At 49.1% G+C, this 13,126-nt stretch overlaps 5 protein-coding genes across 5 annotated transcripts; 3 read left to right on the top strand and 2 right to left on the bottom strand.

The window, feature by feature from the left end:
- Positions 1–1,270: 1,270 nt before the first annotated feature.
- Positions 1,271–2,822, top strand: LCP9604111_4131 (uncharacterized protein; the record flags this gene model as incomplete). The annotated part of the gene is made up of 2 exons (XM_039071797.1): positions 1,271–2,124; positions 2,201–2,822. The coding sequence occupies 2 exons, from the start codon at positions 1,271–1,273 to the stop codon at positions 2,820–2,822; spliced, it is 1,476 nt and encodes a 491-aa protein (XP_038929693.1).
- Positions 2,823–5,074: 2,252 nt separating this feature from the next.
- On the bottom strand, positions 5,075–7,446 carry LCP9604111_4130 (ankyrin repeat domain-containing DHHC palmitoyltransferase family protein; the record flags this gene model as incomplete). The annotated part of the gene is made up of 4 exons (XM_039071796.1): positions 5,075–5,745; positions 5,804–5,916; positions 5,967–7,108; positions 7,174–7,446. 4 exons carry the CDS (start codon positions 7,444–7,446, stop codon positions 5,075–5,077), a joined length of 2,199 nt encoding a protein of 732 aa, XP_038929692.1.
- A 505-nt stretch (positions 7,447–7,951) lies between these two features.
- On the bottom strand, positions 7,952–8,514 carry LCP9604111_4129 (uncharacterized protein; the record flags this gene model as incomplete). Its single annotated transcript, XM_039071794.1, has 2 exons — positions 7,952–7,959; positions 8,007–8,514. The coding sequence occupies 2 exons, from the start codon at positions 8,512–8,514 to the stop codon at positions 7,952–7,954; spliced, it is 516 nt and encodes a 171-aa protein (XP_038929691.1).
- A 506-nt stretch (positions 8,515–9,020) lies between these two features.
- LCP9604111_4128 (uncharacterized protein) lies at positions 9,021–10,714 on the top strand (the record flags this gene model as incomplete). The annotated part of the gene is made up of 4 exons (XM_039071793.1): positions 9,021–9,184; positions 9,235–9,514; positions 9,573–10,043; positions 10,103–10,714. The coding sequence occupies 4 exons, from the start codon at positions 9,021–9,023 to the stop codon at positions 10,712–10,714; spliced, it is 1,527 nt and encodes a 508-aa protein (XP_038929690.1).
- An 859-nt stretch (positions 10,715–11,573) lies between these two features.
- On the top strand, positions 11,574–12,307 carry LCP9604111_4127 (uncharacterized protein; the record flags this gene model as incomplete). The annotated part of the gene is made up of 3 exons (XM_039071792.1): positions 11,574–11,630; positions 11,804–11,901; positions 11,977–12,307. The coding sequence occupies 3 exons, from the start codon at positions 11,574–11,576 to the stop codon at positions 12,305–12,307; spliced, it is 486 nt and encodes a 161-aa protein (XP_038929689.1).
- Between the last annotated feature and the right edge of the window lie 819 nt (positions 12,308–13,126).

Here is a 13,126-nt window from a genome sequence, read left to right as displayed (position 1 = left end):
GGTCTCCCCCCCCCCCCCCCCCCCCCCCCCCCCCCCCCCCCCCCCCCCCCCCCCCCCCCCCCCCCCCCCCCCGCCCCCCCCCGCCCCCCCCCCCCCCCCCCCCCCCCCCCCCCCCCCCCCTATGATCACCGAGCCAAGCGCGGAAAAGAATATTAGCCTATGATTCTACTAAGTCTCCTAGTTCTATTCTTCTCTTCTGTATGACTCTATTACTCTCTCATCCAGCACCTTCTCTCTTCGAAATTTCAAATGTACGCATAATCATCAGACCACGTTCCCCCACCACTCGGCTGATTCAACCGCTGAAACAGCTGTGGATCTGTGAAAGTGTCCGGTTATGAATGACGTATTAGGTACAGTAAATAGAAACATATCAATACGGATGATACAATGGCAGTAGCAATAATAGCCTCATATAATATCATTGTCACCTCCACTTCCCACTGCCCAAGCGTCAAACAAATAATAATAAAAAGCAAAAAGCCCTAACCACTGGCTATAGCCCGGAGGAGTTTTCCAGGATGTGCCCCCACTGCAAACGAGTCCCAAGCGTTGCCAAGAGGAAGAACAACGTGCATACACATGTTATATACACATGCGAATACGTACAATAACGCTTTCCGGACATGCCTCCGATGTCCAATTATTCCCGACATCGGCCGTAAGACCTTTTTTGGGTTTTTCGAGGAATTATAAATGGCTGCGCTCTGGTTGACCGAGTTAGGCGTGCATGAAGCATCGAACCTTTTCTTCTTCTTCTTCTATCTTCCTGCATATGGAGTGGAGTCTCTAATCCAAGGTACTAGAAGTATAATATACATCTGAGCCCCGGGTTATAAGACATACAAGAAAAATACACCCGAATGGAAATAAAACATCGCCGTCTCTGCCTCGGTGGAGACCAACGGGAAATTTACTGATTGATAAAATTGATAAAATTGAAAAAAACACCCCGAACCAGGGAAATACGAAAACTTGGCAGAGAAAAATAATAAAAACCCCGAGGCGAAGGGCTTCAGAGGCTTCAGCGGCTTCAGAGAACCTTCAGGCGGATCCACTTGGTCAAGTTATCTGATCCGCTACATTCGTCTCCGAACCATATAAAGCCTTTTTCCTTCCCGTTTCTTTTTCTTTGCTCTGAACCAAAAACAAAAACCTTGGAAGCTCATCCTTGAAGCTCTGGGATTTCCCTTTCCGGTGGTCTATACATACACATACTTATTAACCTTTTTTTATCTTTACCTTTTACTCTAAAAACTCTTGAATCGTCATGGAGCCTGTCACCCGCAAGGAGCTCTCCTTCCTCGATATGGTGCCACGTACCCAGCCCCAGGCAGCTCGGTCGCTGTTGCGACCAACTGGCGCCGGGGAGATGCACGATCTGCTCTGTGTGGGATTCGGCCCGGCGTCGCTCGCTGTCGCCATTGCCCTGAACGACGCTATGGACCCTACCCTCGGTGCCTTGAAGGACCCCAACTTCAAGCCCAAGGTCTGCTTCCTGGAGAAGCAGAATCAGTTTGCCTGGCACTCGGGTATGCTGGTTCCGGGCTCGCGTATGCAGATCTCCTTCATGAAGGATCTGGCTACTATGCGCGATCCCCGCAGCTCCTTCACTTTCCTCAACTACCTCCACCACAAGAAGCGTCTCATCCACTTCACCAATCTAGGCACGTTCCTGCCGGCCCGTGTAGAGTTTGAGGACTACATGCGCTGGTGTGCCCTGCACTTTGACAACGTCGTCAACTACGGTGAGGAGGTCGTCGAGGTCGTCCCCGGTCCCACCAATGCCCGTGGTATTGTTGACTTCTTTACCGTCGTCTCGCGCAACACCGGTACTGGCGAGATCTCCTCCCGCAACTCCCGCAAGGTCGTCATTGCCCTTGGTGGCAAGGCTAAGATGCCTCCTGGTTTCCCCCAGGATCCCCGCATCATGCACTCCTCCAAGTACTGCACTCACCTGCCCCAGATGCTGACTGACGATATGGCCCCTTACAACATTGCCGTCGTCGGCAGTGGTCAAAGTGCCGCTGAGATCTACCACGATTTGCACCGCCGCTATCCCAACTCGCGCACCACCCTCATCCTGCGTGATAGCGCTCTGCGTCCCGGTGATGACTCTCCTTTGTATGTTTTCCTCCCAAATACACAGCCCCAAAGTACCACAACCCAGCTAACCTTTGCTTTTTTTGCTTTTTTCTAGCGTGAACGAGATCTTCAACCCCGAGCGTGTAGACAAGTTCTACGAGATGAGCGCCGAAGAGCGCAAGAAGCGCATCGCGATCGAAAAAGCCACCAACTACAGCGTGGTTCGCTTGGAGCTGATCGAGTCCATCTACAACGACATGTACCTGCAACGGGTGGAGAATCCAGACGAGACACAGTGGCAGCAGCGTATCCTCGCGGAGACCAAGGTCGCCCGGATCGAGCACCACAACGCATCGAACCGCATGCGCATCCACGTCAAGTCGGTCAAGAACGAGAATGAGGGCAAGGAGGTGTTGGATGTCGATGCGCTGATGGTTGCGACGGGCTACCTCCGCGACGCGCACGAGGAACTCCTCGAGAACGTGCGCAGCTTGCGGCCCGCCGGCGCGTCGGCCTGGAACCCCGGCCGCGATTACCGTGTTTCACTCGACAGTGCCAAGGTCAGTGCCCAGGCTGGTATCTGGCTGCAGGGCTGCAACGAGCAGACCCACGGTCTGAGTGATTCTTTGCTGTCGGTGCTGGCTGTGCGGAGTGGCGAGATTGTTGGCTCCGTCTTTGCGGATCAGTTGGCTGGTGCTCCCGTGGTGCAGGACACCCGGGTACGTGCTATGCTGTAGAGCCGTGAAACAAAATGTGACATGATCGTCGTTACGTGTCTCGGGTTTGCTTTTGGGAAGTGGGCCGAGATTTTAAAATTTGTCCGGCGAGACAGCTCGATGATTCCCCCTCCCTTCGCTGTTCTAAGTTCCCTTCGCTATTCTGGGTGAAAACATTTAGACATCCTGTGTATTTAGATTCTTTTTTTCTTATTTCTATTCTTTGCGTTAATGATGAGCTTGTTTTCTAATTTTCTTCACATTTCCGAGTCTACCCACAGTACGAACCGATCGGCCCAGATCTTCAGGCAATTAGAATCATCCCTGTAAAGTAACCAGTACCGAAACATGTGTGCGGACCTATAAAGTGGAGTTGCCCGATCGGAAGTGTTACGGTCACAAACAACTTTTGAGAAGAAAATGGTTCCTTGGCGAATGCGGGACAATTGGACGAAATGCAGGAAGTCGCGCGAAACTCGTGCCGATCCCAATCCTAGATGGTGCTAATAGGATGCATAGCTTGTGCACGATGTTGTGTAGGTTCATGTCGATTTAGCTGGCGTTTTGTTTTATTTCCTGGGTCAACACGAATCCCCAGTCTCCGAAGCTGAATAAATCACGTCGAATCAGATAAATCCAAGTGGGTCCTGCATGGATCAGATAACTTGAAAATTTTTATCTGATCGAGGACTTGGCGGGTATTCTTTTTTCTTATTCTTTTCTTTTTTGGATTTATATGATCTTTTATATGGCTAGGTTTCTTCTTCTCATTTTTCTCCTTTTTAATTAGATTAGGCTTGACCGTACCTTCTCTTCATGTGGGCAACATATGTAGAATTCATGAGAGCTCGCAATTCCGCACTATGGAGTAAGTAAAAGTGGCTTCCTCAAGCTCCATCACCTGCCTAGTCGAGTCTTAGCGAAATGGAGCCTGCATACGCACTTGTTATGGTATTTTTTAATTTTATAATTCTGTCTTATTCTGTCTATTCCCTTGATTCGGAAGCCCTCTCCATGTGCATCGTACGACGTGCAATATATAAAAAAAAAAAGATAGTTACAGGTGGATCGTACCTTGTCCCCTGAAGAAACTAGCCGACATACATGTACCTGATTTGTCTAATTTTCATAGTGACTGTATTCTACCAAAGACCCATGCACATGGCTCGTGTCTCCATAGGACTGGGCCGGTACCCGAGAGATTAGATCTTTCGGCTGTTTCTTCGGCGATATCGGATGTGTACAGGAAACAGCTACTATTTGACGTCTCTCCCTGCTCCTGTCGTTCGTCTCCATATCTCCATACCGAGGTAGGTTTCAGATCGTACTATGATTCGGACTTGTTTCGGGCTCCATACTTGAAAGCCGTTGAATGGACCCTATACCGTATAATAACATTGTATATATTGCCTGTTCCGGAAGCGTCTAGGGAAGTTTGGGGAGGTGACAGCCCTAGCACAGTAAGAGTACCTTGTGTAATAAGCCAAGAAACCAATTGCGGTTGTTGACCGCTACATTATTAGCAAGTGCATCACCGAGAAGATCAGGCCACACTGGACCCTCGGCCGTCAAACATTGCTTGTCCCTGAAAGGCTGCAGCCCTGCCAAGGTTCCTTGCTTGGTGATTAGTGTGCGCTGGCATATGCACCTCTAGAGCTTCCATGCAGGTACTTTTATACTCACGTAATGCGTAATGCGTAATGTAAAGCATAATCCTTTCAATACATATACATATGTACAGACCTGGACCTGGACCTAGACCTAGACCTAGACTCAGTTGGACGAACCAATCGGTCCCTTCGGACGGGAATATGACTACCCTTCCTAGCTAGGTATCTTTCCAGAACCGCACAGGGAAGGTCCGGAATTCGGCCCTTATGCAGTGTGTTGGTGATTAGCTGCAGCCTGCAGGGTCACTGCACGGCCGAGACGATCTATCTTATCTGATGCGAAATGTGAAACTGCGGGGGTTGGAGGTTGAGGACCTTGGATGCTAAGTGGGTGTCATATATGTATACCCCATAGTCAAAGTCAAGTCTTGCTGCTCAAGAGCCAAGTCATCCCCCATAATAGTATAGTGAAACAAATCATTAATATCTGACGTCAATTGTACAAGATCTTTTCTAAATGCAAAATGCAAACATTTGCTCGTGCCACGTGGCCCAATAACGCAACACCGCGCTGATTTGCATAATAAAACACAAAGTAGAGGGATATCAATGCAGGATCTGGAATCGAAAACAAATGCAAATACGCTAAGATCTCGGATCGGCTTATACCATGCGTTCGGGGTCCTCGCCAGCAACGCTGCGGTAGCCAGGCCCCTCGCCGGACCGGTTGCCGGTGCGCATGCGCATCGGGGTTTCGTACATATCATGATAGTTGATCACCTCGCCGCCGAGCATCGCCACCCCAGTCTGGCGCTTGCCGAAGAGCGGAGCCGGGTCACACCAAAAGTCACGACAATTGGTGACGACACCGCGGGAGAAGGGGTTGCGGGGTCTAGTTGCCTGGGGTCCATCGCGGAGACCATCCTTCGCAGTTGTCCAAAAAGCGTCGACTCCGAGAAGGGATGACCATTGCTGGATGCAGCCGTTTTTCCGTCGGTGTGCGGGAGAACCGCGGAGAGCCGGGTTTGGTCCTTGTCCAGAAGCCGAAAGACCAGCGGCCTCCATTGATGTGGTTCCAGCGGTCATGGCCGACGCAAAGGCTTGGGTGCTTGGGTAGGACCGGTCGATGTGGTGGCCTCGCATGTTTTCGTAGGTTGTCTGGTTGCGAGAGATCTGGACGAGCTGGACGGCACAAAGCATCGTAACCCAGACCAGCTGGAGGGTGATCCATACATTAAGAATCAGGGTGAAGGGGTCGCGAGTGGCGTAATCACACAATGTGTCGTTGATGACATTGCAAGTGGCATTGACGGGAGCAGGTAGGGAATTGATATCTGCATCATGTTAGATGACTGATCCTAGCCAATATTTTCTTTCGCCACTAGTACTCACAGGCAATAGTCAGCTGCACAAACAGAATGATACCAACTTCGAGGGAGACTATATAAAGAACAAAATGGCGGAGATTGTTCGATCCAACACAGTTGTCAATCCACGGGCAATGGCTATTCAAGCATTAGTAGTCAGATCAATAGAAACTTATCGAGACACATACTGATCGTGTTTCGCAACGCAGCGCCCACAACGCCGACAGTGCCTGCTCCGGAGTGGCTTTCTTGTCATACAGGGAATGCAAAAATTCTCTTCGTCGAACTTCCACTGGTCGAACAGTTCCTTAACAACCTCTCTCTGCTGATTCCTGCTGCTCACTTTCGGAACATAGCCCGGGTCCTCGACCATGGCAAAAACGTAGAAATAAGCAGTCAAGCAGAAGAAGACTGCGAACAAGATGTTCAGAATCGGCGACGATGAGTATGTTGCCGGCAGCACCTTGAAGACATAGCGGAAGCCAACCCAGAACAATGTGCCAGCAAAGACACCAGCTAGATACGGTGTTTTTTGAAGAACGCGGTATTCCATGGGCCCCTTGTTCGCAAATTGCTGTGCAACATACTGCATCCCGAAGACAGTAACTAACACGAGGGGCACAGCGATGAAAATCGCCAGGCTACTGAGCATCCAAATGGTAATCAGGATCATCAAAAAAGGCCAAAGGAAGAAGAACTTGGCCATGATGCTCTTGCTGCGTACGAAGCTGGAAAGGCCCAGTGGCACCACTTTTTGGGTGCCATCGGGTTCAAAGCCGCGCTCGTTGAGCGAGTGGTACCAAACCCGCAGGGTGTTCATTTCCTGCGCCACAGTCGCAGGTGATTTTCCATCGCGGGTCTTTGCAAAGCGGTCGGTGCCGTATTCGAGCAACTTCAGGACACAAGGCATCGAGCCCTTAACCAGCGCCCAATGGAGCGGCGTCAAGCCACCTTCGTCCACGGCGTTTGCGTTTGCGCCCCATCGCAGGAACAAGTCTACACATGCAGGATACCCCTTATATGCAGCCCACATCAGTCCAGTATGCCCTTGTTGGTCAACAACGTCCACGGGGATCTCCTGGTGTAAAAGCAGCACGACTAGGAACGCGTTGCCGTCGATGGTCGCGAGGTGTAGGATGTTATATCCTTGGACGTCCGTCAGGAGAGGATCCCCTCCATTCTGGAGCAATAAGTTCACAATATAATAATGACACCGTTGGGCGGCCCACATGGCTGGTGTTGCCACCGACTCTCCTCCTTTGGCGTTGACGTCGGCTCCGGAGTCGATCAGGAATTTACACATCGCATATTGATTGTTGATTGCCGCCCACTAGAAAGAGAGAATGCGGTCAGTAAACAGATCCCTATTGTTTGTTGCGCTAGATTGTAACAAACATGCAGCGGTGTAATTCCTTCCTCATCACGGTAGTTTGCGGTGAACTTTTTGGCTGTGAACAGTTTCTGCATAGTGCCAACTTCCCCCATCCGAGCCAACTGCATGATATCCTCCCCCAGAGGAATTGAGCCCTTAGGGGGATCAGGGCGCAAGCTCTTCATCTCCACGTCGTTTGGAGGAATAGCTGTCCCGTTGCCATTCGAGGCGAAAGTGGAACCGGAGGTCTGGCCATGGCTGGGGCCAAGGGATTCTAAAGAGGGCTTGGCAGACATTTTCGGGTTGTCTACTGTTGAATATGTATCGAATGCCACCCGGGGGCTGGAAAGGGACTCGATTCGAGGACTGGATTGTTTTGAGACGGCGGTAGTCTAAAGGAACATCGCGGTTCCGTCGCCGGCGCATCCACTGAGTGGGGAAGTTTTCAAGAAGCGCAGCTCGGAAGTTGTAGAGATGGTCAAAGGTAACGGTAAGTGGTGAGTGGTGAATGAATGGTAATGGTAAACAGATTGGTGAGGGTCAAAAAGGCGGACTCGAATTTGCGGAGACGCTAATTGAGAGACACGTCGCAGGTACACTTATACTGTGCCTACTCCGTAGTATTTTGTACGCTGTACTCGATGAAATTGAAACAGTTCTAATATATTCCTGTCTTGTTCTTGACATCCACGTTTGATTGCTCCCTTTTTTGCCTGATTACTCAGCCACAGGCAGCCGCATTTTGAGTCTCGGCCTCTTTTCTCCGTTGCTCTGCCGATCTTTATACCCTCGTCGTTATACTCATCGACCTATAAAATGTGAGAACCCGCATGTGCACGCAGGCACTCGAACGTACAATTGGGACCAGGCTCTGAAATCCGATTCATACGAGTCCACAAGCCCAAAAGAAGTTCAGCTCTACCATCATCCGGTCCCTGGGATCCAATCTGCCATCTACGATCTTCATCCTTGGCCATGCGATCAAAGCCCCGCGCATACTTGTCCTCTTCGCGATGGCCGTTCAGATTAAGTCGTCCTAAGTGTATAGCCAGCATACCGAACATCTTCATAACTGTGGGAGGGAGCTGTCCGTCCTTGATAGTGACCATCTCAGCGACTTCTACAACAATATCTGAGAGGTTGCAGCACCGCTCTGAAAAATAGCTGCAACTCATTCCGTTGGGATCATCTCGAAGCTCCATCCATCCAGAGAGTGTGTGGGCTATACGACGAAGCTCGGTTTGGATTGCAGCGGCGCCCTGATCTGAGATATCTCCGGCAGAAAGTTCCTGGATATATACGACGAAATCATCTCGCGAGTCGGCGAAAAATTCTCGCGCGGCCTGCAGAGTTGTTGCATCCATGATGGTGGTTAGTACAAGAGATGCTTACTGATTTTAGTGTTAAGGGGTCAATTTAGAAATATTTAGTTGGATAGCTCGAGTCGATGGCGATACATTCAGAACCCTGTGGGATGAACCTATTTTATACTCGAGCGTTCAAGATTTGTTGCCTGCTGAAATGAAATGTCTTTTATCCAAGGACAAACAAGGGCTGAAAGAGAGAGATATATATAATAGTCCCAAAGGAACAGAGGTTCCTTCAAACTATATCCATCATTTTATCTCTTTAATCGGCTTATATCCTAAAGGATTCGACTAAAGACTTCTGAATTCATACAGAATATAATTCTATAGCTCCTACTAGAAAAGTTATTCATAATAAAGATAAATTATGCATCAGTAAGAGTATTGTGGAGATATACCTAGGAGAGTGTTGGTCTCAACAAAGGACTCCAAGAGAAATCGGAGCTCCACTCTCAGAGCTCCTTGTTTATCAGGTCTTCGCATCACAACTCCTCAAGCCAACAATGGAAGACACTTTGACCGACAAACTCATATCAATTTTCAAGGATCGAGATATCCCAGCCAAGCGGGAGGTGATTGAGTCGTCATTTGAGGATGACAGGAACGCGCAATGGGCGGCCAAGCATCTCCGTCCAGACACCCTGCTATCAAAAGATGAGCTCGCGTTGTACGTCTTATTTGCACCATCAGTCAGAAGACGGAACTAACTGGAAACAGATATATTAAGCTTGTAAACTCCGGCGCTCTTCAGCCTATTATCAGCAACCCAGATCTCGGCGCAACACGGCCTATCCTCGAAGACGAACTCCGCAACGCCATCGAGTCCCTTGAAGCCTCAACGGCAACAATTCAAAAGCAGACCGAAGCTTTGAAGCTCCAATGTGCAAGTCTCAACAAGCAATTAGGTCTGGAAAACAATGTGGAGCTGCAGCGGAGCCGAGATATCACTCGGCTGCAAAAGAAACATGAAGCGGGGAGACAAAATACTACCATGGCGGTAGGGGCATGCCCGTCACAACCAACCGTCGCGTGTTGCTGATCCTGACTCTACGTAGGCAATCGAGCTTGTCGGTGAGTTGGAGGCTGAATTCAGGACCGCAACGGATAAGTCGGGCGCGGAAAGCAAGAGAATACTCGCTTCTCTGTCTACCCGGTTAAAGCAGGACGACAAGGCGCTCGCGAATCTGGAAACGCTCATGTCTAATATCAAGTATCGTGGAAACGATGCATCTACGGTCAAGCGCACAAATCATCTCAGTGCGATGCTCTCAGGCTACGTGGCGGAGGAAATACACTACCGTCTAGATCGATTATATCTGGAAACAATTCACGGAGGCGGTTCAAATTCCGACGCAACGTATGAGGCAACGAACACTGCCCTCGAGGAAGAAATAGAGTCTCTGTATCCGGAGATCGAAATCTTGGCAGAAATGTCGACCAGGCAGCAGTTCCATGAGCCTATCCTCCGTGAACTCCAGAACGAGCATGATCAGCTGCGAGTGGTGTCGCAGGAGAAACTAGAACGGGTATGAGGCTCTACCTCGGCAGTGTCAGTGACCAGCAATGAACTAATTCATACTTCTAGGCACTCGACATGTTGATCGAAATGACTTTGTCGAAGCAAGATCTTACAAACCAACTCGGAGTCCGGGAGTCGTCCTCGGAACTATTAGAACAGCTAGCCGCGTTATATCAATCCGAAGCAGGCAGCGAACTCGTCACACAGCCATCATCCCGACGAGAGTCTCTGCGACGCCGATCGTTACAGCCAGGCTTCCTTCTTGCCCCCCGCACGCCCACTGCGCCTGTAGTTGCCCAACCGTCACTCGAAAGACTTCTGAGGCGTGTTGGTGTACCACCGGAATCAATCCTCCATCCGCGCGAGAATGGAGGGGTTGGTGACCTCCACGAGAAGCGTTATCACATTTCCGAAACACTGCACGGTCTTAATATAGCGGTGGACGCTCCTCTGCTGACTTATTTGGCACCGTTGGATAATGCATCCCAGCTTCTTCGTTACTCATTGCACGCCAACTCTCACTATGAAACATCACTGCGCGATCCTTCGGAGGAGTCAGCGCTCTCAAGCCTCGAGAAAGAACTCGCGAGTCTTCAAAATGGGGCTCAAAAGCTCAATTTGGATGTTCTCCACCACCGTGATAGCAATCAAGCTCGATTAATTGAGAGGTGGACATAGGAATCGTGGCGAAGCTTTACTGCCCAAGCCAAGTTCCTTTTTTTTTCTTCACGGTTCCATTGTTTTTATGGATCTGAGCGTTCATGCATGAAATATTGTCTGATCTCATTGTCGAAGGTGTCAATGGTTGGCTCTTAATCGCCGTTGGGTTCTTTTAGCGCCAAAGTGATTTGACCTCTGATTTGACGCTTGGTGGCGTGTGGCTGAAGGATCCCTTCCCCGTGACTTTAAAACCCCTGGATAATGTTGCGCAGTGAATATTCTAGGCAGTAATGCCAGCCATTGTACAAGGCATTGGACACTATTCCCCGAATAGTCGGTGTTGGTTATGATATGGACAATAACAGGCGTTCCGTTGTATCTTGCCGCTCCTCAAGTTGGGCCTCACTTTGGAACACCCTGCTAATCACACTATATCACTTCTTGATATAGGACCTCTTTTCGGAGATGAAACTCCCAAAATCCACATTTCTGGTGTGATGGAAGAGGTTGGAGGGAATTTGTCGAATTTCAACGAATCTTGTCACCGGGCAACTGGCCTTCAAAGCCGCTGACTCGTTGACCTGCGCCCTGGTGACCTCAGGTTTGTATCAGTCATTCTTTATTTGGAGACAGAAAATATCAACATTTAATAACTTCATTATAGGTCCCCTCTCTTCGAGCAGATGTTGCCTTCAAATCCCTGTTCATTGTCAAAATGCTTTAATATAAAATCAACACAATATCTCGCCATAAAGATCTTTGTTTTTAATCCATATCAAACGATCTTGCTTTGTCCAGTCTTCTTTGTCTCGATCCAAATATATCAATACTTCTCTATCTTTACTCTTTGAAAGGAATCTGCTTTGCCATTGTTCACATGTCCTCTTACGCATACTGTGCCCGGCAATTCGCGCGTGCTGCTGTAATCAACGAGGTTCGTCGATCTCCATTCATTTCTCTGCCATGTTCCTTCAACAACTCCCTTGCTCAAGGATGTCTTTGTCTCCAGATGCATTGTTCATGAATCATTTATTAGCACTCCACTGCCCTCGAGTTATATCATTGGGTTCCACCGAGTATCGAGAACAAGAAGCTAATTCAAGATAGTTAACACGGCAGCGCACATACCCACACTCGATAGATATGAAGTACCGGCCTTCCTATCCAACTTACAGATCAGAGCCTGTTGGCAACTTCAGTTCTCGGTATGCACCGCCAGCTTATCCCAGGCTCTTTGTGGTTGATCCCCCGGACTATGAAATGGCCTCTAATTTTGCTAGAAGGAGATATGATTCAAATGTGCGGCTGTCGACGCGGCAGCCTCGGTACAACAGAACACAAAAAAACGTTCGGTTCGATGACTCTGGTTACGAGTATGAACCGAGATCGTCTTCACGGAGTTCCTCACGAGGCCACGAATATGAATACAGGTCTCCGGCACAGGGTCCCTTGTGGGGCCCACGGTCCCAGAATACCTGGGACTCAAACCCTGCTAGTAGCCGGTACGAAACAGACGAACCGGGTCCCGTTAAGCGTGGATTGCAGGAAATGTCGGGTTCGGGTCGACGTGTCCTTGGACAACGCAGACGAGCGCCATGCGTCTTGTTCTAAAACCGAGCATTCGGTTGCCCTGGCCGCGTTATGTCTCGCATTTGTGACCCAGCATGTCGAGACATTCGCAGATATTCGTGGATAAACTGCTTCCCTTGCTGAGGCTGTCTTTCCTTCCATTTTCAAACAGAAGTATGGGTTTAATCCGGATTTGACCTTGTTTATTTTTTACCCCCTAATCCCGGCATAAGACTCAAGAGTCTGCTAGGATATGTGATCGCGTCTTGTGTCGGGAGTAGGAGGCTCATAGTCTGCTGGAAAAAAAGAAGAGACAGGTATCGGGAGTTGCTGAGCCTTTTTTTTTTGTATGGAGTCTAGTTAAATATATAGATAGGGGGTTTGTTTTCGTTTTATTCTCCTGGTTGGGAAATGTGATGATTCTCAAGTTGTACCTTTGTTTTGTATAGTCCATGGATTCCAAGGTGAAGGTCACATGTGGCGACTTTCTTATCCTCCCCTTTTGCCTTGTTCTCCTTATTTCTCGACTTAAGTTCATTTGTTTTGATTTTAATTCAACTCAATTCAATTTAACTCGATACTTGATTCGGTTTTTATTCACAGATATATGTATCAGGTTTCAAGGTGAGCTGAACATTTAGATTGGAAATTGGTGGTCAACTTCTCATTCCGCATAGAGATCCAAACAACTTACCACTCTCACCCCGCTATACAACTCTACAAAAAGGGAACATCATCGATCATATCACATCAACTCTCCCGACTCCCCCGTGATCGATTCTGGGATTCGCCAGGAAGTGAACCCAAGTCCCTACAGAGGCCAGAAACCACTCATTGGAAAATGAGATACCCAGCCAGAGA

Source organism: Penicillium roqueforti, assembly GCF_015533775.1.
Source record: "Penicillium roqueforti strain LCP96 04111 chromosome Unknown scaffold_08, whole genome shotgun sequence".
In the NCBI taxonomy this organism is placed as follows: Eukaryota; Fungi; Ascomycota; class Eurotiomycetes; order Eurotiales; family Aspergillaceae; genus Penicillium; species Penicillium roqueforti.
Note: the sequence above shows the minus strand (reverse complement) of the source record. Positions and strands in the feature narration are given on the sequence as shown.